This window comes from Pelophylax lessonae (genome assembly GCF_965119305.1).
Source record: "Pelophylax lessonae genome assembly, chromosome: 4".
NCBI lineage: Eukaryota > Metazoa > Chordata > Amphibia > Anura > Ranidae > Pelophylax > Pelophylax lessonae.
Window position 1 is genome coordinate 657284669 of NC_138771.1, and position 22201 is coordinate 657306869.

General features: G+C 44.7%; 1 protein-coding gene across 1 annotated transcript in view; it reads right to left on the reverse strand.

The window, feature by feature from the left end:
• Positions 1–17951: 17951 nt before the first annotated feature.
• LOC309553058 (uncharacterized protein) overlaps positions 17952–22201 on the reverse strand; it is a gene marked incomplete at both ends in the record, with an annotated part of 124735 nt that continues 120485 nt past the window's right edge. Inside the window, one exon of the mRNA XM_082253956.1 lies at positions 17952–19604. Coding sequence (XP_082110082.1) covers positions 17952–19604 — 1653 coding nt within the window. The remainder of the gene's footprint in view (positions 19605–22201) is intronic.

Genomic DNA, 22201 nt, shown 5'->3' on the forward strand with positions numbered 1-22201 from the left:
ACTCTGCACCCCCCACCCCAAAGCACCTTGCCCCCATGTTGATGGGGACAAGGGCCTCTTCCCGACAACCCTGGCTGGTGGTTGTGGGGGTCTGCGGGCAGGGGGCTTATCGGAATCTGGAAGCCCCCTTTAACAAGGGGGCCCTTCTTTTCCCCGGACCCCTCCCTATGTGAATGGGTATGGGGTACACTGTACCCCTACCCATTCACCCCATAAAAGGCAGTGTATGTAAATAATGACAGGAGACGTTTTGAAAAGTTTTTTAAAAATCTTCATCCGGTCTTCATGACGTCATCTGTGACATAAAGGGGCGGGGTCTCCTGATGATGTCACCGGGAGGCCATGCCCCTAATGGCTATATAATAAGCTGCATAGACTAGAGACCGGGCATAATCACCGGAGACAGCGTCGGAGGAGGATCAGAGGAAGAAGAATAGCGGAGGGCAGAAGAGCGGAGAGCAAAAGAGCAGAAGAGCGTCTCCTGTCATTATTTACATACACTGCCTTTTATGGGTCACTTGTTAAAGGGGGCTTCCAGATACAATGGGGTCTCGACACAAGTATAGTAATTTGCAACGCAACAATAATTCAGAATAGAACATGATTTGGAATTTGGTTTTATTGTATTCATGAGAAGACTCTAGAAGTAACTAGCACCACTCACGTACCTATATCCAGCACTTGTACTAACACTTCATTAAATAATATAGAAACACATGTAACCTTTAAAAACCACTTCCATACCGGGCGATTTCTGGCACTCCTCCTACATATAAAAATCATAATTTTTTTTGCTAGAAAATTAATCGGAACCCCCAAACATTATATATATATATTTTTTTAGCAGAGACCCTAGGGAATAAAATGGCGGTCATTGCAACTTTTTATGTCCCGCTGTATTTGTGCAGAAATTTTTCAAACGTGTTTTTTTAAAAAAAAAAAAAAACTTTTATGAATTAAAAAAACCAAAACACTAAAGTCAGCACAATTTTTTTGTATAATGTGAAAGATAATGTTACGCTGAGTAAACAGATACCTAACATGTCACACTTTAAAATTGCGCACACTCGTGGAATGACGCCAAACGTTGGTACTTAAAAATCTCTCTAGGCGACGCTTTAAATTTTTTTACAGGTTACCAGTTTAGAGTTACAGTGGAGGTCTTGGACTAGAATTGTTGCATCATTGCATCGCGGTGATAACTCACATGTATGGATTGAACGCCGTTTACATTAGTGGCCGTGACAAACAGGGGCACGCGGGGACAGGGGCACTTTAAAATGTATTTATTTATTTATTATTTTATACAGTTTCCCTTTAATTTTATTTTTTTATCACTTTTATTTCTATTACAAGGAATGTATACATCCCTTGTAATAGGAATAGTGAATGACAGGTCCTCTTTATGGAGAGATCTGGGGTCAATAAGACCTAAGATCTCTCCTACAGGCTAGAAAGCCTGAAATAAAAAAATAAAAAAACTATCTCGGCTATTCAGCCGAGATCAGTACAGTATTGAAAACTGCCAGGCCGGGCGTGACGTCATCATGTCGCACCCGGGCCTCCGAGAGTCATAGAGACTGCCGGGGACCATCTGGCCCACGTAGTCTCTATGGTGTACTTCCGCCGGCGACCGATTCCTTTTCCGGCTTGCTGACCGCACGGGCGAGCGGGTGGGGGGTGTCCCCTCCCGCCTCCTGTAAGAACGATCAAGCTGCTGAACCGCCGCTATGATTGTTCTTATGGTGAAGGGAATCGCTTGCTGAAAAAAAAATGATATCTGAATGATGCCTGCATCTGCACCCATCATTCAGATATCCCCACTTAAAGCCTAGAATGTTATATGACATCCAGCGGTAAGGAAGTGGTTAATTTAACCACAACAGACGTATTTATATGCAAACCTAATAGACAGAAACGTGCTTGGTATGACACATTGCTGGGAGGGACAGGAACCACCATTGGAGTATTAAGTAGTGTAGATATGGAGATAATGAGAAACAAATTGTCAGCAATAGGCAAGGATGTTGTAGATAGCCTTCATATTCTGGGATATTGAGCTCCTAAGGTATTGGTCCCCCATTTGGTTCAGTTAAAATTGGATAAAACTAGGCTAGATGAGTTAAGGGATCGTACAGTTCTAACGGGGAACCATACCGCAGGGTCAATGAACCGGACCACATGTGCTGTGAAATTCCTGTGGATGGAGCAACAGAGGACTATTCTATAGAATGCATTAACAAGACCTGGGACCAGAAGATTGAGGGGAAATATTTAACATGTTACCAAATCAATGGGTTATCTCTAAACCGGAGGACACTATTTGTCATCACACCCTTAGAGGTAACCTATCTAGTTTCTATTGCATTGGCCATTTTAGGACTGTTCTACCAAAGGATAGTGGAATAAAGATGTGAACATTTTTTGTTTTACCAATTCCTTTACCAGATCTTATTACAGATACACTTACATGGTGGGAGCCACAATATGAAGGAACTTATATAGCCGCAGGACAAAATAAATCATATAATCTAAATGATTGTGTTAATCCAGATAAAGGCCTAGTATGTACACTAATGGCCCGTTTCCACTGAGCAGTACGGTACGGTTTGTTTCGGTACGGTACGCTATTTTTGCCGTTTCCATTGTGAATGGTACCCTAATTCCGAACCGTACCACTTTTTTGGGACCCTTTCGTTGGGGTACCAAGCACATATGTACCGTACCAACAGGGTGGAGCTACACTCTGCAGAATTTTGATTGGTTGACAGAGAATCGTCTATCACAGCTTTCCTGCTACACCACGCCTATCATGAAAGGGTACTATTGGCAGTGGAAACGCAAGGTGTACCATTCCGAACCGTACTGTACTGAACCGAACCGTACCGTACCACTCAGTGGAAACGAGGCAATAGGTCTCCAGTGTTTGGACCTTGCTTACTTTCACATCATGTGAATTCATGTAAATGGGAACTATACCCAGGAGATTACAAAGTGTTCTTTGAAGTAGGCCAAAAACAGGTCTGTTTGGCAACAAGTGTGCCGGTCAATATATCTCGAGTAGAGTCTTCATTGCCTTTTTCAGGATGTATCCCGAATTTGACTAGTATGGTTTGGGGAAATCAAACACTTATTTCTGACCGGGTAATAGAAGAACATCATAATATATATTGGAAAGGAGATGTTTTACCTTTACATTAATATAATTTGCCCATTCAGAAAATTGTAGACATTCTGAAGACACACAAGGAATCATTGAGACACCTAAGAATGTATAATCTTACCATACACCAATCCATAATCAGTACCACTGTTATGGAAGGAAAATTGCTAGCAGCAACTTCCAAGTTATCACAGGATGCACAACATTGTTGGTATGATGTGTAGCACTACTCCCTTGGGAGCTGCTTAGATCGGGTTCCCCTGGGTTACCCATAGCAACAACTTATGAATTCTTAAGACTTTAGGTTCTTGGCTCAGTCAGTAAAAAGTCCAGGGGATTTGTTTTTTTTTTAATTGTTTTTATTTTATGTTGGTATGGAAGAAGGGATGAGTGGGATACTCCAACTTGTTAAACTATGCACAATCTTGAGTACTTCTAGCTATGTTGAGTGCGGCAAGGCTGCTGCTTCACCTTGCCACTGAAGTGAAGTATTTGAAAGGCAAACTACTTGGTAGATTACTCTTCAGGGCTCTACTTGGCACCCCCTTTACTCACTAACTGTGTGAGCTGACCTTCTGTCCACTGACTTCACTGGAGTGGTCCCCTTTGCTGGGAAGACCACTTGGCAAGCCCCCTGGTACTCACGAACACTGTTTTTGCCAGGTGACTCTGCCTGCAGCTCCACCGTCAGCTTCTCCAGGACCCTCAAGGCTCAGCTTCATACCTGGCTCACCAGGATGACTGCCTGTGACTACATTCCTCAGACTGCAGGAGGAGAGACAGCCGTCGCCCTCCTCCTGGGACTCTGCTTCCCGCCAAAGATGCCCTGTTACATTTGCCCTCAGTTTTTATGGTCAATCACAGGATGCACTGCGGTGGTGCCCTCCCACTGGGACTGCCACAAAAGCCCGTGTGTCACTGACTGTGTTTCCTCCACTGTCCAACAGGCTCCCCTATTGGATACAGTGGGGACACTCCCTCAGACCAAATGACTCACACCTGGACACATGTAACAGGCCTGACTAATAGATCAGGCTCCCCTGATAAGCAGATGGAGCAAACCAAATACTTTACCTAGCACTTATCTAGAAGGGTGCTACAGATGTATTTACAGGATGGTCTGTTAGCATACAAGGTTTGTATTTAATCAGCAACAACCACTGTATGTCATTGCTGTGTGCCTATTACATTGTATGACCACTAGATGGCAGTGTTACATTTGTGAGTTCATGTTTTGTCTATGCCTCAAAAGAGTAATAAAAAGTATAGTTCCTGCTCCAAAAGAAAAGCAGCGTTCAGTGAAACAACAGACTGTCTGCCTGTACTTTGTTTAGCCCCAAAAGGTTATATCTAACAGGTTATGGGCCCAGGACATGTTACAGAAGCCCAGGATATAATACAGATTACCCCTGGATATAGCCAGATACAGTGAGCTAAAGCAAGTGAGTACAGGAGACAGCAACAGAAAGACAAACAGCAGAAATGGCTGCTGCCATCCCCTCAGCAAAGTTCTCCATTGCAAATCTGACAAATCAGAACTACCAATCTTGGAAATTCAAGATGAAAATGCTGCTTATAAGAGAAGGTACGTGGAAATGTATAAATGAATCAAGACCTGCACAGCCCACAGAGGAGTGGTTAGACAGAGATCAGAAAGCACAGAGCACAATCTCCCTGTGCATAGATGATGATCAAATCATACATATATGTAACTGTCAGACTGCTAAAGACATGTGGGAAGAGTTACAGAAAGCACATGAAAGAGTTAATCTCAGCAATAAGCTGTATTTAATCAGAAAGCTCTATCAGACTAAGCTACAGAAAGACCAGGACATGCAGGACTATATAAGACAGACCTTAGAGATGGTGGAGAGACTGAGAGGGATTGGAGAAGAGATAAAAGATTTCCATGTTGCAGCGCTGTTATTAAGTGGACTTCCTGAAAGTTATGAGACACTTGTCACAGCACTAGATGCACGTCCAGATGATGATCTGACACTGGAATATGTTAAAGGCAAGCTTGTGGATGAATACAAGCGCAAAACTGAAAGCATGAGTAATGTGAGTGTGTGTTCAGAGACAGCTTTAAAGACAAAATTCAAAAATAAACACAGTAACGTGCAGCTAGAAAAGCGGGAATGCTTTGTGTGCAAGAAACCAGGACACCTAAAAGCAGATTGTAGAATCTGGAAAGCTAGAATGCAAAAACAAAGTGCATTGCAAGAAGCTAAGAATGTCATAGAAACAAAGGAGTATGCATTCGGATCCAAAAATGGTGTCACCTCTGTGCAAGCATGGTGTGTGGACTCAGGTGCTACAAGTCACATGACAAATGACCGAAGTTTTTTCACTCAGCTTGATGAAAGCAAAACAGAAGGGATAACTACAGCTAATGGACAATTTATGAAATCAGTGGGAATAGGAGATGGCTTTCTATACTGTCCTATCTCTCCAGATATCACTAAAAAGATCCATATGAGGAATGTTCTGTGTGTGCCAGATCTTGAAAGCAACCTTTTGTCAGTAAAGAAACTCACTAACCAAGGCAATGTAGTCACATTTCAGGGTGACAGTTGTGTCATAACAAAAGGGGATTGCTTGCTTGCAAAGGCTAAAATCATAGATGAACTGTATCAGCTGAACTGCAGTGAAATGGTTAAAATAGCCAAAGAGGATAAACATTCAAACTGCATCCACACTTGGCACAGACGATTGGGGCACAGAAATTCTGATACAATAAAGAAAATAGTTGAGAATAACTATGCAAGTGGTATTAAGATTAATCCATGTGATCACATAATGATTTGTACCAGCTGTATTAAAGGAAAAATGGCAAGGACACCTTTTCCCAAGCAGACCAACAGCAAATCCCAAAAACCTCTGGACTTAATACATTCAGATCTTTGTGGTCCAATGAAAACTATGACTCCAGGAAAGAAAAAATACTTCCTGACCTTCATTAATGATTACTCCAGGTATACCACAGTATTTCTACTTCACAATAAAGATGAAGTGCCAGAGAAATTAGAAGAGTATCTCGCTCAAGTAAATAATATTTTTGGCGGAATGCCCAGAGTACTACGAACAGATAATGGCTCAGAATATACAAGTGGTAAAACACAAGCCATTCTCAGGAAGCATGGAATTATGTTCCAGACAACAGTTCCATATAACCCAGAGCAAAATGGAGTTGCAGAGAGAATGAACCGCACACTGTGTGAAAGTGGGAGGAGCATGCTATTTGATGCTGATATGCCAACTACATACTGGGGAGAAGCTATCACAACTGCATGTTATCTTCAAAATCGTTTGCCGGGAAAAGCAACAACAAAAACTCCATATGAACTGTGGAACAAAAGGAAACCAGATTTAAGACACATCAGAATTTTTGGAAGTAAAGCCTATGTACACATTCCAAAAGAAAAACGTACAAAATGGGATGCATGTGCAAAAGAAGGTGTGCTTGTGGGGTACAGTGAATCTCAAAAAGGATACAGGATTTTACATCAAGACACGAACAAAGTAACAGTCAGCAGAAGTGTGATTATTGATGAAAGTTCTGTGTGCTCAAAGTTTGAACAACAGACTCAAACTTTTCAAACTGAGAAAGAATCAACATCAGTCACTCAAGAAAATAAGGAAAGTGATACAGAAATAGAAATAACTGCAGAAGAATCAAAACCTGAAACTGAATCAGAAATACCTTCAGTCAGAAAATCAAATCAGCTGAACGTTTATCTTACATAGCTCGCAGAGCTGTTCAAACTGAACCAGGTTCATGGAAAGAGATGGAGAAACTGCCAATGCATGAGAAACAAGTATGGTATAAAGCCGCTGATGAAGAAATGACATCACTCAAAGATCTCCAGACATGGACACTTTCAGAGCTACCTCAAGGTAAACATGCCATAGGATGCAAATGGGTTTTTAAAACCAAATGTAACTCTGAAGGGAAAGTCTGTCGGTACAAGGCAAGGCTGGTTGCTAAAGGTTACTCACAGAAGTTCGGTGAGGACTATGATGCTTCTTTTGCTCCAGTTGCTAAACAAAGTACTTTCAGAACACTAATGACAGTGGCTGCCATGCGTACAATGATTGTGAAACATCACGATATTAAGACAGCTTTTCTTAATGGTGATATTGAAGAAGAAATTTACATGTCACAGCCAGAAGGATATTTGAAAAAGGGACAAGAGCATCTTGTCTGCAAGTTGAATAAATCTCTTTATGGCCTTAAACAATCAGCTCGAGCACGGAACCTGAAGATTAATCAAGTTCTACTAAATGAAGGATTTACAAGAAGCAAAGCTGATCCGTGCCTATATGCTAAACAAGTAGACACTGAGTGGATGTATCTGCTAATTTATGTAGATGACCTGATCATTGCTCACAAAAACGACAATGAAATTACAAAGTTAACAGGAGTACTCAACAAGCATTTTGAAACTAAAGACCTAGGTGAAGTGACATATTATCTTGGAATTGACATCCAGCGTGAGAAAGATGGAAGTTTCCTGTTGAATCAGAGTGCAAAAATTGAATCTATTCTTCAGCAATTCAACATGACAGAGGCGAAAGGAGCAAGCACACCTATGGATACAGTCTATCCAAAGTTAGAAGGAGAAGATGATCTTCTCACATCCAATGAACAATACAGACAAGCAGTGGGGGCACTTCTCTACATTGCAACCACTACACGTCCAGACATTGCAGCCAGCATGTCTCTTCTTTGCAGGCGAGTTGATAAACCACGTCAAAGAGACTGGAATGCGATCAAAAGAGTTATGAGATATCTGAAACAGACAAAAGACTTAAATTTGAAACTATCAGCAAGTGGTGGTTTAAACCTCGTGGGATATGTGGACTCCGATTGGGCAGGTGATCACAGCACACGCAAATCCTCAAGTGGTTACTTATTAAAATTGGGAGACAGTCCTATATCATGGTCCAGCAAGAAACAGATGTCAGTGGCATTGTCCTCTACAGAAGCTGAATACATATCTGCAGCTTATGCCAGTCAAGAAGTTGTGTGGTTACAGCAATTACTCAAGGATCTTGGAGAAGCAACATCAGAACCTACCGTCTTATTTGAGGATAATCAGGCTTGCATTAAGCTTGCAACAAGTGAGAAAATTAATGGAAGAACCAAGCACATCAATGTCAGACATCATTACATTCATGACTTAGTTGATCAGAAAGTGATTGTACTTGTGTATTGTGAGTCGGAAAAAATTATTGCTGATGCTTTGACAAAGCCACTAGCTAGAACCAGATTTGTGGATCTTAGATCAGAAATGGGATTGACATAGATAGTAGTTGTTGAGTGGGGGTGTTAGCATACAAGGTTTGTATTTAATCAGCAACAACCACTGTATGTCATTGCTGTGTGCCTATTACATTGTATGACCACTAGATGGCAGTGTTACATTTGTGAGTTCATGTTTTGTCTATGCCTCAAAAGAGTAATAAAAAGTATAGTTCCTGCTCCGAAAGAAAAGCAGCGTTCAGTGAGACAACAGACTGTCTGCCTGTACTTTGTTTAGCCCCAAAAGGTTATATCTAACATGGTCACCTACAGGTAACCAAATAGTCAAAAAGTATGCTATACCCTCTTGCAATCTGTGTAATAGTTTTGGTACTATTGGTTCTTTATAACTGTTACCGTACATGTAACCTCAAGAAGAAAATCAATGAAATTATCCAAAAGACTGATGACAGGGCCAGGGAGGCATTACAGAGTTAAAGCGGTTGTAAACCCTAGAAAAAAAAAAAAAACCCGCAAGACAAAGGCATAATGAGCTAGTATGCATCGCATACTAGCCCATTATGTGTAACTTACCTTAGAACGAAGCCCCGACACGGACCCCCGGACATCGCTGCCGGCGCTGCCATGATCCCTCGCCGTCTCTTCCGGGCCGAGAGCATGAGCGGAAGTGACGTCATCGCGGCTCCGGCCAATCACCGCGCCGGAGCCGTCTCTTCCGGCCAATCACCGCGCCGGAGCCGCGATGACGTCACTTCCGCTCATGCTCTCGGCAAATAAATTGAAGGTCCCCCCGGACCTTCAGAGCGCATGCGCCGCTCGCGCGAGCGGCTGCATGCGCTGTAAATATCTCCTAAACCATGCCGGTTTAGGTGATATTATTTGTACCTACAGGTAAGCCTTATTATAGGCTTACCTGTAGGTAAAAGTTTAAAAAAGCGGGATACTACCGCTTTAAAGCGGAGTTCTGGCCTTGGGGGTCAAATTTAGATAAAAATACCCCCGGGACAGTCAGGGCTAGTACATTGCACAATGGATAGCCTCTGAACTGTCCCGGGTCGCACTTACCTGCAAGAAGAAATACTTACCTTGAAAAGTTCTTCTCCAGCGCTGCCATCTCAGGTGTGGGCAGCGGAAGACAGCGCGTCCCTCTTCTGTGGCCTCTTCGGTGACGTTGGAGTCCCACAATGCACTGCACCGGCCCTGCTCGTCACTTCCGGTGCAGGCGTTGGCACCCCTGCACAGCTTCTGGGCATGCCCAGAAGCTGTTTAGCAGGGAATGCCGTGCCTGCACCGGAAGTGACGAGGGGGGCCGGTGCAGGCGCATTGACTCCTGGGAGCGATGATGTTCAGCTCCCAGAAGTCATCGCAAACCGGAAGAGACGGCGCGGGCCACGGCCGCAGAGGGAGGAAGTGGAAGGAAGGTGAGTATATATTCTTCAATATCAAGGTAAGTGACCAAAAAAAAAATTGGGAGCATCCATTTCTTTTTCAGGTGGTCCTCAGCAAGCGGATGGCCGAAAATAGATTTTTTCGATTTTGAGGCCGGAACTCCACTTTAACCGCTTGCCGACCGCCGCACGACTATCTACTGCGGCGGTCAGCCCCTCACAGGCAAAGCGACATAGGGCTATGTGGCTAGCCTGTGAGGGTCTAGGGAGCGAGCGCGCGCCGCCGGAGGCATGCTCCCGCTCCCGCACTGGCACGGACCCCCCCCCGCGCGTGTGACCGGTGGACCCAATGTCCGCCGGTCACTCGTGATTGTCCGTTAGAGCAGGAGAAAGGCAGGCGGCTAATGTAAAGAAGCCGCCTGTCATTCTCCCCTGTGTAGAAATAGTGATCATACGGTTCTACTATGTAGGACCGTTGATCACTGTTCCTACACCTCAAGCCACAGCCAATCACAGTTAGAATCACGCCCCTAGGGACACACATAACCCCTCCCTCTAAAAAAAAAGTTAACCCCTTCACTGCCAGTGTCATTTTGCAGTAACAGTGCATATGTATAGCACTGATTACTGTAGTAGTGTCACTGGTAACCCCAAAAGTGTCAAAAATGTCAGTCAAGGGTCCGATCTGTCCGCCGCAATGTCGCAGTCCCGCAAAAAAAATCGCAGATCGCCGCCATTACGCGTTTAAAAAAAAACAACAAAGATGATAAAAATCTTTCCCTTTGTTAGTAAACACGATAACTTTTGTGCAAACCAAACAAAATACGCTTTTTGCAATTTTTTTTTACCAAACATATGTAGCATAAAACAAATTGGCCGAAAATGTTAAAAAATTTTGATTTTTACATTTTTTTGGGGGAATTTCATATAAAAAAATGTGAAAAATATTGTTATTTTTGCAAAATTGACGCTCTTTTTTTGTTTATAGCGCATGATCAAAAAATCGCACAGGTGATCAAATACCACCAAAAGAAAGCTCTGTTTGTGGGAAAAAAAGGATGTCAAATTAGTTTAGGTACAGCGTCGCACGACCGCACAATTGTCCGTTAACCACTTGCCGACCGCCGCACGACTATCTACGTCGGCGGTCAGCCCCTCACAGGCAAAGTGACGTAGGGCTACGTCACTAGCTTGTGAGGGTCTAGGGAGCGAGCGCGCGCCCCCGGAGGCGCGCTCCCGCTCCCGAGTGGTCACGGACCCCCCCGCGCGTGTGACCGGCGGACCCGATGTCCGCCGGCCACTCTGCGATCGGCGGGGGAGAGGGAGAAAGTCAGGCAGCTTGTGTAAACAAGCTGCCTGTCATTCTCCTCGCTGTATGAGAGCTGATCATCTGGATCTACTATGTAGATCCGTTGATCACTCTGCATACAGCTGAAGCCCCAGCCAATCACAGTTAGAATCACGCCCCTAGGGACACACACAGCCCCTCCCTCTCAAATAAAGTTAACCCCTTCACTACCAGTGTATTTTTACAGTAACAGTGCATATGTATAGCACTGATTACTGTAGAAATGTCACTGGTAACCCCAAAAGTGTCACAAATGTCAGTCAAGGGTCCGATCTGTCCGCCGCAATGTCGCAGTACCGCAAAAAAAATCGCAGATCGCCGCCATTACGCGTTAAAAAAAAAACAACAAAAATGACAAAAATCTTTCCCTTAGTTAGTAAACGCAATAACTTTTGCGCAAACCAATCAAAATACGCTTTTTGCGATTTTTTTTACCAAACATAGGTAGCATAAAACAAATTGGCCGAAAATTTTAAAAAATTTTGATTTTTACATTTTTTTTGGGGGGAATTTCATATAAAAAAAAGGGAAAAATATTGCTATTTTTGCAAAATTGACGCTCTTTTTTTGTTTATAGCGCATGATCAAAAAATCGCACAGGTGATCAAATACCACCAAAAGAAAGCTCTGTTTGTGGGAAAAAAAGGATGTCAAATTAGTTTAGGTACAGCGTCGCACGACCGCACAATTGTCCGTTAAAGTCACGCAGGGCCAAATCGCAAAATAGGCCCTGGTCAGGAAGGGGGTAAAATCTTCCCGGGGCGTTAAGTGGTTAAGAATGAGTCATCATATTCATGATGAAAGACGGGAAATGTAAGAAAAGAGTTAAATTCTGTTGCTAGTCAAACACTGAAAATACTGACAAATGTGTTTCTGCTTGATATCTGCAATGTTCTCAGCAAGGTTTGAGAAGAATTTCTGTTATCTGTTTCCAGTCGCTGGTTCCATGAGAATATCCTTGAAAATATCGTATTGATACTTTGTACTTTGTGCACGTCTCATGATTATGACTAATGTTCTTTGTTCTAATTTGTAGATATGCTCGGGACTTTCCTTAAATAAATTGAACATGTATTGAATCTATATAATAAATAATCCTGCAAGCTACTATATTGTGTACAACAGGTGATCAAAGATAATGCTGCTTGCACTAATCACTCCCCTTATGGTGAGTTTGAGTAAGTAAATAAAAAGTATTATAAGTGCTATGTTAATGTTAATATAATATACAGTAGGTGTATTTGTAAATCCGTGATATCCTAAATAAACATCACGTGACAATCTCTTCTGAAAAACATATATCATCAAATATATAAATGAATGAATGAAATATAAATGAACCTCATATGTGATAGAGTCAATAAATTATATATAATATAACGTTAAGATATAAATATGAGAATCACAATGCTAATACATTTTGTTTTTCATTGGCACTATTGTGATTCTCTTATATTTATATTTTAACGCTATACTGTATTATATATCATTTATTAACTATTTCACATATGAGGTTCTTTTATATTTCATTCATTCATTTATATATTTGATGATATATGTTTTTCAGAAGAGATTGTCAAGTGATGCTTATTTAGGATATCACAGATTTACAAATACATCTATATTATATTAACATAAATTTTGCGCAGCACTTACAATACTTTTTATGAAAAAAAAAAAAAAATAATACTTTTTATGTATTGAATCTACCCGTATGTGGTTTGGTGTGTGTTCCCGAAGCTTTGGGGGTTCCTTAGCCATCAGACAGAAATATTACCCAACAGGGGGGCAGGTTTTGCCCCCGGCACTGATCTGTGCGGCGGTGGGGGGGAGTTACAAGCACCGATCTCCCTGTGTGGCTTTCAGTGAAGCAGCTAACAGCCGATTCTCTTCCTCTCCTTCCCGCGGCTGTCAGCTGCTTCACTGAAAGCCACACAGGGAGATCGGTGCTTGTAACTCCCCCCACTGATCATCCCAGAAATTACAATCAAATGTCCCTAATCTCTGGGCCCCGTGCCCTCCTCTGGCTCCCCGGGTCCTCCTTCGACTCCTCCTCTGGCTCCATGTGCCCTCCTCTGGCTCCCACGGTCCTCTGTGCTCCTCTGGCTCCCCCTTTCTGCACCTCCGCCCCTCCCCCTCTGTGCTCCTCTGGCTCCCTCTCTGTGCTCCTTCATCTCCCCCTCTCTGCTCCTCCGGTCCCCCCTCTGTGCTCCTCTGACTCCCACTCTGTGCTCCTCCAGCTCCCCCTCTGTGCTCCTCCAGTCCCCCCTCTGTGCTCCTCTGGCTGCCCCTCTGTGCTCCTCTGGCTGCCCGTCTGTACTCCTCCGGTCCCCCTCTGTGCTCCTCCGGCTCCCCCTCTGTTCTCCTCTGGCTCCCCCTCTGTGCCCTCAGGTCCCCCCTCTGTGCTCCTCTGGCTCCCACTCTGTGCTCCTCCGGCTCCCCCTCTGTGCTCCTTCGGTCCCCCCCCCTGTGTTCCTCTGGTCCCCCCTCTGTGCTCCTCCGGCTCCCCCTCTGTCATCCTCTGGCTCCCACGCTGTGCTCCTCTAGCTCCCCCGCTGTACTCCTCTGGCTCCCCCGCTGTGCTCCTCCGGCTCCCCCTCTGTGCTCCCCTGGCTCCCCTCTGTGCTCTGCCGGTCCCCCTCTGTGCTCCTCCAGCTCCCCCCCCCCCCCCTCGTCATGGATCTGTAAAAATGGAGAGCCGAGGAAGGAGACGGTAAATGTATGTAGCAGTATTTCCAGGCATTGGGCCTGATGTGGGTCTGCCATTGTTACCGGTGACACTTCCAACACATTCAAGTTATGAACCCAGGTGTGAGAACTGAGACAATGACCATTCCGGCATCTTTGGTTTGTTTTGTTTATTGTATAATGGGGATGGGAGAAGGGAATGAGTGGGATACTCCTATGGCTCAACTAGGTTTAACTGGGACACTGTACAGAAAAATGCCCGTTGGCGCTTTCTTGACGCCAGCTGAATGCCGGCCAATGCTTCCTGGCGCTTTAAGATACTTAATCTGCTCAAAAGTGCTAGAACTCTGACTTTAACATGTTTGTTAACTCAGAAGATCCAGGACCGTAGTACATTTGACTCCTGACACTCTATTTTGCTCTGAAGTCCAGTGAACAACTCCCTCCAGCCCTTCACTGACTGAGGTAGCTCCTTGTAACTTTGATAAGTGAATTTAAACCCGTGCTAATTAAATATAGTGATAAATAAGTGAAAATTATATAAATATAAATACAAATAAATAAATGAATGATTGCAGCTGCTGTTCACCAAGTAAAAACTCGGAAAGATTAGTGAAACAAGAGAACACAGCGCTTGCGAAAATAATAAATATCTTCAATAACCAAATATATAATAATATTCATCAAATATGTGCAAATATCCAGTGTATAAAGTGCAAAGTACAACCATAAATATGAATAAAATATGTTATTAATTAATAAATGTCCAATAAACTAATGATAAAGTCCAAAAAATTAGAAAATTCAAATTTCATGTGCACAGAGGTGCAATATGTGATCAAAACAATGCAAAAATTAAATAAAGGTGCTTCAGTGCAAGTATTAAAGGGCTTAAGTTGATTACTCGTGCCAGGTGCCTTGAACCCCTTCAGGAACCCCACTCACCAGAAAGGATGGATCCTTGTTAAGGGTCAAAATCGCTTGTATTATGAGGGATCGTACAATCTGTATTCCTGGCTAGTTGAACATTATGACATGCCAAATCTTCTCCTTGGTGGAATATAGACTGGATGGTATCCCTTCAATTTAATGGCCCTGGGTGGCTGCTTTACCCACCATACAGAGGTTCTGCAGCCCTATAATCACTCTGTACACTAACAGCAGGTGGTGTCACTTGACGCTGGCTGGATGCCGGTTAATGCTGGTTAACGCTGGCCTGTTGCCTGTTAACGCTGAACTGACTTTTGACTGCTTTTCTGAATAAAGAAGTCCTCTTTAAGCTCCCTTAAGCACTCCTTGATGGGGTAGCTACTTGTATTACTGCTGCACTGCTGAACACTTTAGGGCCCGCATCGGCACCCTCTTTCTCTCACTTATCTTCAGGGTTTAGACACAGGCACCCCCTTTCTAAACCGCTCTACTGGTTAGCTGGCTCCTGGATCCCTTTGACCTTCTGGAGTGGTCCCCTCTCCTAGGCAGACCCCTGGGCAGTTTCCAGTACTTACAACACTGTTTTTCCTCAAAACTTCTGCCCAGCAGCTCCACTTGGTCCTCAGCACTCTGGATCCCTTTCTGCAGCCCAGCTCGACCTTCCGTCCTCTAGGCCGACCGCCTAGGACACCTTGCTTCCTCTGACAGGAGGAGTGACAGCCGTCAGCCTCCTCCTGGGACTCTGCTTCCCGCCAAAGATGCTCTGTCATGTGCTCCTCTCAGACTTATACCCTCTCCCAGGGTGCATTGCACAGGGGCCCAGAGACAGCAGAACACAAATGAACTGGCAGCATACAGAGGAATCAATCTCCTCCATTTTCCTCCTGCGGCTACAGGAGGAAAAAGGAGGACAGTGATTTCTCTACATGCTACCCCCCACTGCCCCTCCTATCCAGGTGTACAGGGGAGATGCACAGGCCCCCAGGAGCATGGGGCCCAGTTGCAATTGCAACCCCTGCAACCCCTGTAGTTACGCCCCTGCTCCTCACTTTCCCCCAGCAGTTATATAAAACATTATAAAATATACAAAGTACATTTTGGTTTTGTATTTATTCTTATAGAAGTACAGAGACCCTGCTGGTAACATCAAAACGACTGATGAAGTGAACTTTATTTCATGAAACGCCTTGAGATTATGATGTTCATTATTCAATGACTAAAGACGACTATACTATATGTTGCACACTGTATAAAGCAATAAGCATTTATGTACCTTAAGGAATTGTCTTGATGAACATGTTTTTGGTGCATTTCTTTGTTTTTAATTATTTTCCAATTTTATTTTTGTAATAAACTCTTTGTTTTATACTGTATTTGTTCAGTCGTATTTTCGACCTCCTATAAATATATCTTTAGTTGTGTTGGGACCTTCTTAAAATCCCAGAGGCAATTTTTTGTATACTTTTTTGCAAGAACAAAAGGCAAAATGTTTTTTGTTTTTTTTTCATTTTGGAAAAATGAAGGGAAGGATTATAAACCCTGTTAGTTTTTTTATTGTCATCTGTGTCCCGATAGATAGATAGATAGATAGATAGATAGATAGATAGATAGATAGATAGATAGATAGATAGATAGATAGATAGATAGATAGATAGATAGATAGATAGATAGATAGATAGATAGATAGATAGATAGATAGATAGATAGATAGATAGATAGATAGATAGATAGATAGATAACTAGATAGATAGATCACATCCCCCTCGCTGACCAATAGAAAAAAAAGCCCTCACTATAATTGGAAGTTATTCCAGCTAATCACAGTTATCTGTAAGGGACTTTTCCATAGAAATACCTTTTATCATGGAAAAGACTGCAGGCCTATTGTTGAATATTCCATCAAGCCCACTCCCTCTCCCTTTGATGTTTCCTGTCTCTGGGTGGAGTTCTCACATCTCTGGGTCAGTGGCGGCCGGTGTATTGAGGGCGCAGGGGCGCCGCCCCCCCCCCCCCCCCATCCATCCGTCCGGCCCCCTAATCTGCATGCAGGGCGCTGGACGCATGGAGCTTAATGGGTTTTTTTTTTTTAAATCACCTGATTAGAGCCAGAGGCTCTAATAGGGTGATGCAAAGAGTGGTCCCGGGGCGCAGAGCAGTGCGCCCAGAGCCCACCCATTGTGTGACAATAGCGAATGAAAATTCGCTATTGTCACACCGATCCTCCTCCTGCCCAATCAGGAAACCGGTCTAATACTGGCTTCCTGATTGACCGCATGGCAAACCCCATGCCATTGGCCAAGGAGAAGGCGGGAGCTGGAGGACTCGAGAAGACGTGCCGCCGGAGTGAGGAGAAGCCGCCCCCCCCCCCCCCCCCGGGACAGAAGACAAGAGAAGCCATCGCCGAGTGAGGAGAAGCCGCCCACCAGGGACTGAAGACAAGAGAAGCCGTCGCCGCCGGGCTGCTCCAGGTAAGTGCACTGGTCTCGGGGGGGGGGTCCACACTGCATTGAAGGGGGCACGCACGCATGCTGGTCTCTGCATTGAATTGGGCAAGGCAAGCTGGTCACAGCATTGATGGGGGCAGGCAAGCTGGTCACTGCATTGATGGGGGCAGGCAAGCTGGTCACTGCATTGATGGGGGCAGGCACGCTGGTCACTGCATTGATGGGGCATGCACGCTGGTTACTGAATTGATGGGGACACGGCACGCTGGTCACTGCATTGATGGGGGCATGCAGGCTGGTCACTGCATTAATGGGGACACGGCACGCTTGTCACTGCATTAATGGGAGCACGGCACGCTGGTCACTGCATTGATGGGGGCATGCATGCTGGTCACTGCATTGAAGGGGGCATGGCAAGCTTGTCACTGCATTGATGGGGGCATGCATGCTGGTCACTGCATTGATGGGGGCACGGCACGCTGGTCACTGCATTGATGGGGGCACGTCAAGCTGGTCACTGCATTGAAGGGGGCACGGCACGCTGGTCACTGCATTGAAGGGGGCATGGCAAGCTAGTCACTGCATTGATGGGGGCAGGCAAGCTGGTCACTGCATTGATAGGGGCACGGCACGCTGGTCACTGCATTGATGGGGGCACGGCTTGCTGGTCACTGCATTGATGGGGGCACGGCTTGCTGGTAACTCTGCATTGAATGGGGGCATGCTATTCGATTTTTTCTGTTTGCACCCCCCCAAAAACTTTGAGCACCAGCCGCCACTGCTCTGGGTTTCCCCCACCGATCTTTATACAATCTTTCCCTACCCATAACCCAGCATGGAGGGGCTCAATGAAGGTGGTGGTGAAGGTGTGGAGGTGTCGGATCGGGTCACACAGATCATAAAAGGAGATCCGCCCGGCCCCATAATCCAGATATATCCTGACTCTGTTACTGGAGATCTTGGTGGACAAAGGGATTTCATCACTATCATTTGACACCACATACTGATGATCACCATTCCTGCCCAAACCCCAGGACTTGTTATTATCTCCAATCAGTGACTGTCCTCCTCTTCTGTCTATACTGGGGTAACACATCCCAACTCTCCATCCATCTGATCCCCCGACATCCACTTCCCAGTAATGTCGCCCTGAGGAGAAACTCTGACTGCTTAATACCTGAACATAACCCAGAAATCTCTCTGGTGTTTCTGGACGATTCTGGTATATATCTGACCTGGATACAGTTTTCCTGTCATCTGATATATGTAGAAAATTATTAGCTGTGCTTAAATCCAGTAATATGTCTGCAGCTCCCTGTATATAGAAGTTTACATTTACCCCTGTTATTATATCAGATAATGTGTGTAATGTGTGTGATATCCCAGCCACATCCAGACCCCCTCCATCATGGAGGAGCTTCTCATGTCTCTCTCTGTCCTCATTATCTCCATCCTCAGTATCACACAAGTCACCTGTGTCTGATTCCTGTAAGACAGTCAGTGGATCCGTCATGTTACACAGCTCCTCAATGTGACGCATCTTCCTGGACAGCTCCTCCTTCTTTATTTCCAGATCCCGGATGGAGATGGAGATCCGCTCTGCCCGCCCGGAGATTTCCCTCAGAACTTCCTTCTCCAGGTCTTCCAGACGTCTCCTGAGATCTCTAAACAGGGCAGTGACTCTCTCGGTGTCACCAGCTGCTTCTTCTTCTACTTTCCTCCTGTGTTCCTGCAGACTCTGGACTCTTTCCTCCGTCTCCTCTCTCTTTGTCAGAAGTTTCTGCAGAACATTCCTCAGTGTCTCCTTCTTCTTCTCAGAAGCATCATCCAGTGACTCCATCGCATGTCCTTTATGTCCTCCAATCATACAGCAAGACACACAGATACAGGTATCATCCTCGGTGCAGTAATAGTCCAGGATCTTCTTATGGACGGAGCATTTCCTTCTCTCCATGGACAAGGTGGGGTCACATAAGATGTGTTCTGGGGACTTTTTGTGGACTCTTAGGTGTTTATCACACAGAGAAACCTCACAGAGCAGACAGGATCTAACAGCAGGTACAGGATAGTCCACACAGTAAGTACAGAAGACCCTGGACTCCTCCCGATCTGGCTGAGAAGACAGAAAGTTCTTCACTATGTTACGTAGTGTTCTGTTCCTGTGTAGTGCAGGCCGATCCTGAAAGTTCTCTCTGCATTCAGGACAGGAATATCCTCCAGACCCCTCCTGTGTATCCAGCACACGATCAATACAGACCCGGCAGAAGCTGTGTCCACATCTCAGCATTACAGGATCTGTGTAAATGTTCAGACAGACGGAACATTCTAGCTCAGCTCTCCGATCAGCAGACGCCATCGCTGACAGCAAAAATGAAAGCTACAGTCAAAACCTTTATCGTTAGGAAAGAGTGTAGTTGAGTGTTTAATAATTACCTACACAGAGAGAAGCTGACCTTCTACTGTATTCATGAGATTTGTTTTATAGAGGGATGCAGATCATAAAAGGACTCATACATAAAAATATGTCTGTCAGGGTAAAGTAGGAAAAGTGATTGTAGGAAATTTGACCCTGGATATAGAAGTGTGCTTTCTATGTGTGAGATCCTCTTCTCGAAAACATGAAAATGTCTCATCACAAATTACACATGGAGAGACATCTGCTCGTTCTGAAACTTATTGCTAGAGTGCCCATGCTGGCCATAAGCCTCTAACATCATGAGGGGTTCATTACTATTTTCTAAGGACAATGGTGCTTGTTCATCACAAGAGATTCTTGAATGATGAGCATTATTTTCAAAAAATAGCCAATTAGTGGTCACTAGTGTAGCACCCTCCTAGGTAGGTGCTAGAGAGAGAGTATAGTTTGAGCTCTGTCTGCTTACCAGAAGAGCTTCAGGTAAATCTATATTATTCTCTGCCTACCAGAGAGCAGGATCTGTTAGTGAGGTCTGCTCATTGTGCTCAAAATGCAACTCAATCTATCTAGAGAGTGTTTCACGCTGGCCAAAAAGGGAGGCATGTTGGACAGTGGGAGGAAACCTTACAAATGGGTGCATGGGCTTTGATACAGTCCTGATGATTGGCAGAGGAAAAAGTCCCTCGGTGCATGTTGGGATACTATATAAAAGCCAAGAGCACATGTGCTCGAGGTCTTTCAGCTGGATAGTGAAGTCCCGGAGGAAGGAAGTGGCTGCCTCCTCCACTGTAGAGGTGCCATGCGGCCTCAGGGGGGTCATCCTGAGGGCCTGAAGAGTAGCAGTGAGGAACTGAACCCAGAGGTCCATAAATGCTTATAGAGAGGGGAGACACTGGAAGATCTGTCTCGGCAGTACAGTGAGTACAGAATCTCTTGTCAAGGGGCCTGACCCAAGGGGACCCCTGCTCCTAGGATAGTCAGTGAACAGGTGTCAGTTGAAAGGGGATGCTAGTGAGAGTGTCCTGATGATAAGATATAGTCCATCAAGTCTTCTTGTCAGAGAGTAAAGAGAGCAAGAGACTTAACCCCATCTACACTTGTGGCAGTGTGGATTAACAGCCTGGCTGTTCCAAATTCCAAAGAAAGTCCTTGTGACGTGAGTCACTTTGGTTGGGGGGCTTGTGGAACCCAGATTGCTTTAGGGAGGTTGGGAGACTACTTGTCCAGCTTCCCCAGCCCCTCTTATGTGTAAGTCACCCTGTGTCTATTAGGGGCACAGGGTGACCATGAACCCCAGTTGGGTCTGCACTAATCAGACTCGCTGTACAACCACACTGGACTCAGCCTTTCATGTTACCCCGGTTATCCTGGGTTCTATATGTGTGGTTTGTGTTGAAAGAGTGAAGGGGCTCTTTCACTTGGGACAATAATATTTCTGAACAGTGTCCCTCAGGAAATATATAAAGATATATTGCAGATTGCTAGGATATTGCAAACGTGTTTAATAGATCTTTGCTAGTGGGGTGGGGGTTTGTTATTGTTGAATACCTGCATTCCATTGTTCTATTGTTCCTTTCTGCCTTGAGTAAGCTTATTATGGGATGTGTATGTTTGTGTGGATTGTCTCTAAGGGGGAGGGGTTGTCCTAGAGTGTATATCTTCCTGTGCTTTGTGCTTCAATAAACAGTTCATTCTGGTTTGACTCCAAAACTTGTACTGTCAAGTTCTTGAGGTAACTATAGCCAGATTCATGGATCTCGTGTTTCAGAACTTAGGAAGCAGCTTCTTGTTGGAGATACCCAGTCGGGGGTGCCCGGATTCCGTCACAGTCCTGAAGATAGAAGCCCTCAACCAGTGTAAATAGTTCAGTTGGGGTATCCCACTATTCCCTTCTCCTATCCCAAACACAAATAAACAACAAAAAACCAACACCCCTAGACTGTTCATTTGTGTGACGCGCCATCAGGAGCAAGGAGGGATCCAGGGACTTTATTTAAAGGTAACTGTGTGATTGTAACCAGGGGAGCCCGTCAAGACACTAATCAGCAGGCCCTACGGGGACAGTTCTACATTTGGGGGCGTTGTCCGGTATGTTCCCTTGGGTTACAGGAACAATTGCACCAAGTAATGCAATGTCTTTTCAAGTAACGCGCTAGAGTGTCAGTGAAGAAAGTAATTTCTGCTCTACAGCGATCAGTAAAAGTGTGCTGTTAAGTCATGATCACGGCAGCGGTTGCTATTGGCAACGACCGGACATTTACCAAAGAAACAGTGTGTCTTCTTAAGTAAAGTGCCGGAGTGTTGATGGAGAAAGAATGTGCTGTATTGTACAAGAGAACTGTGTCTGCTTTACAGTAATTGCTGCAAGTGTGCTTTTAAGTACTGATGAAGAAAGCAGTGACCCGGGATGCAGGGGTCAGTGCGCTACGGGTTGTGTCTGTACATGTACTGTGAAGGAAAATGTCCGCCGTGCAGCTGATTACAGCGGGACAATTTTCAGTGGCAGTAACGGAGATCGGTTGACTTGCAATGCAGTACCATTCGTGCCGGCTGGGCAG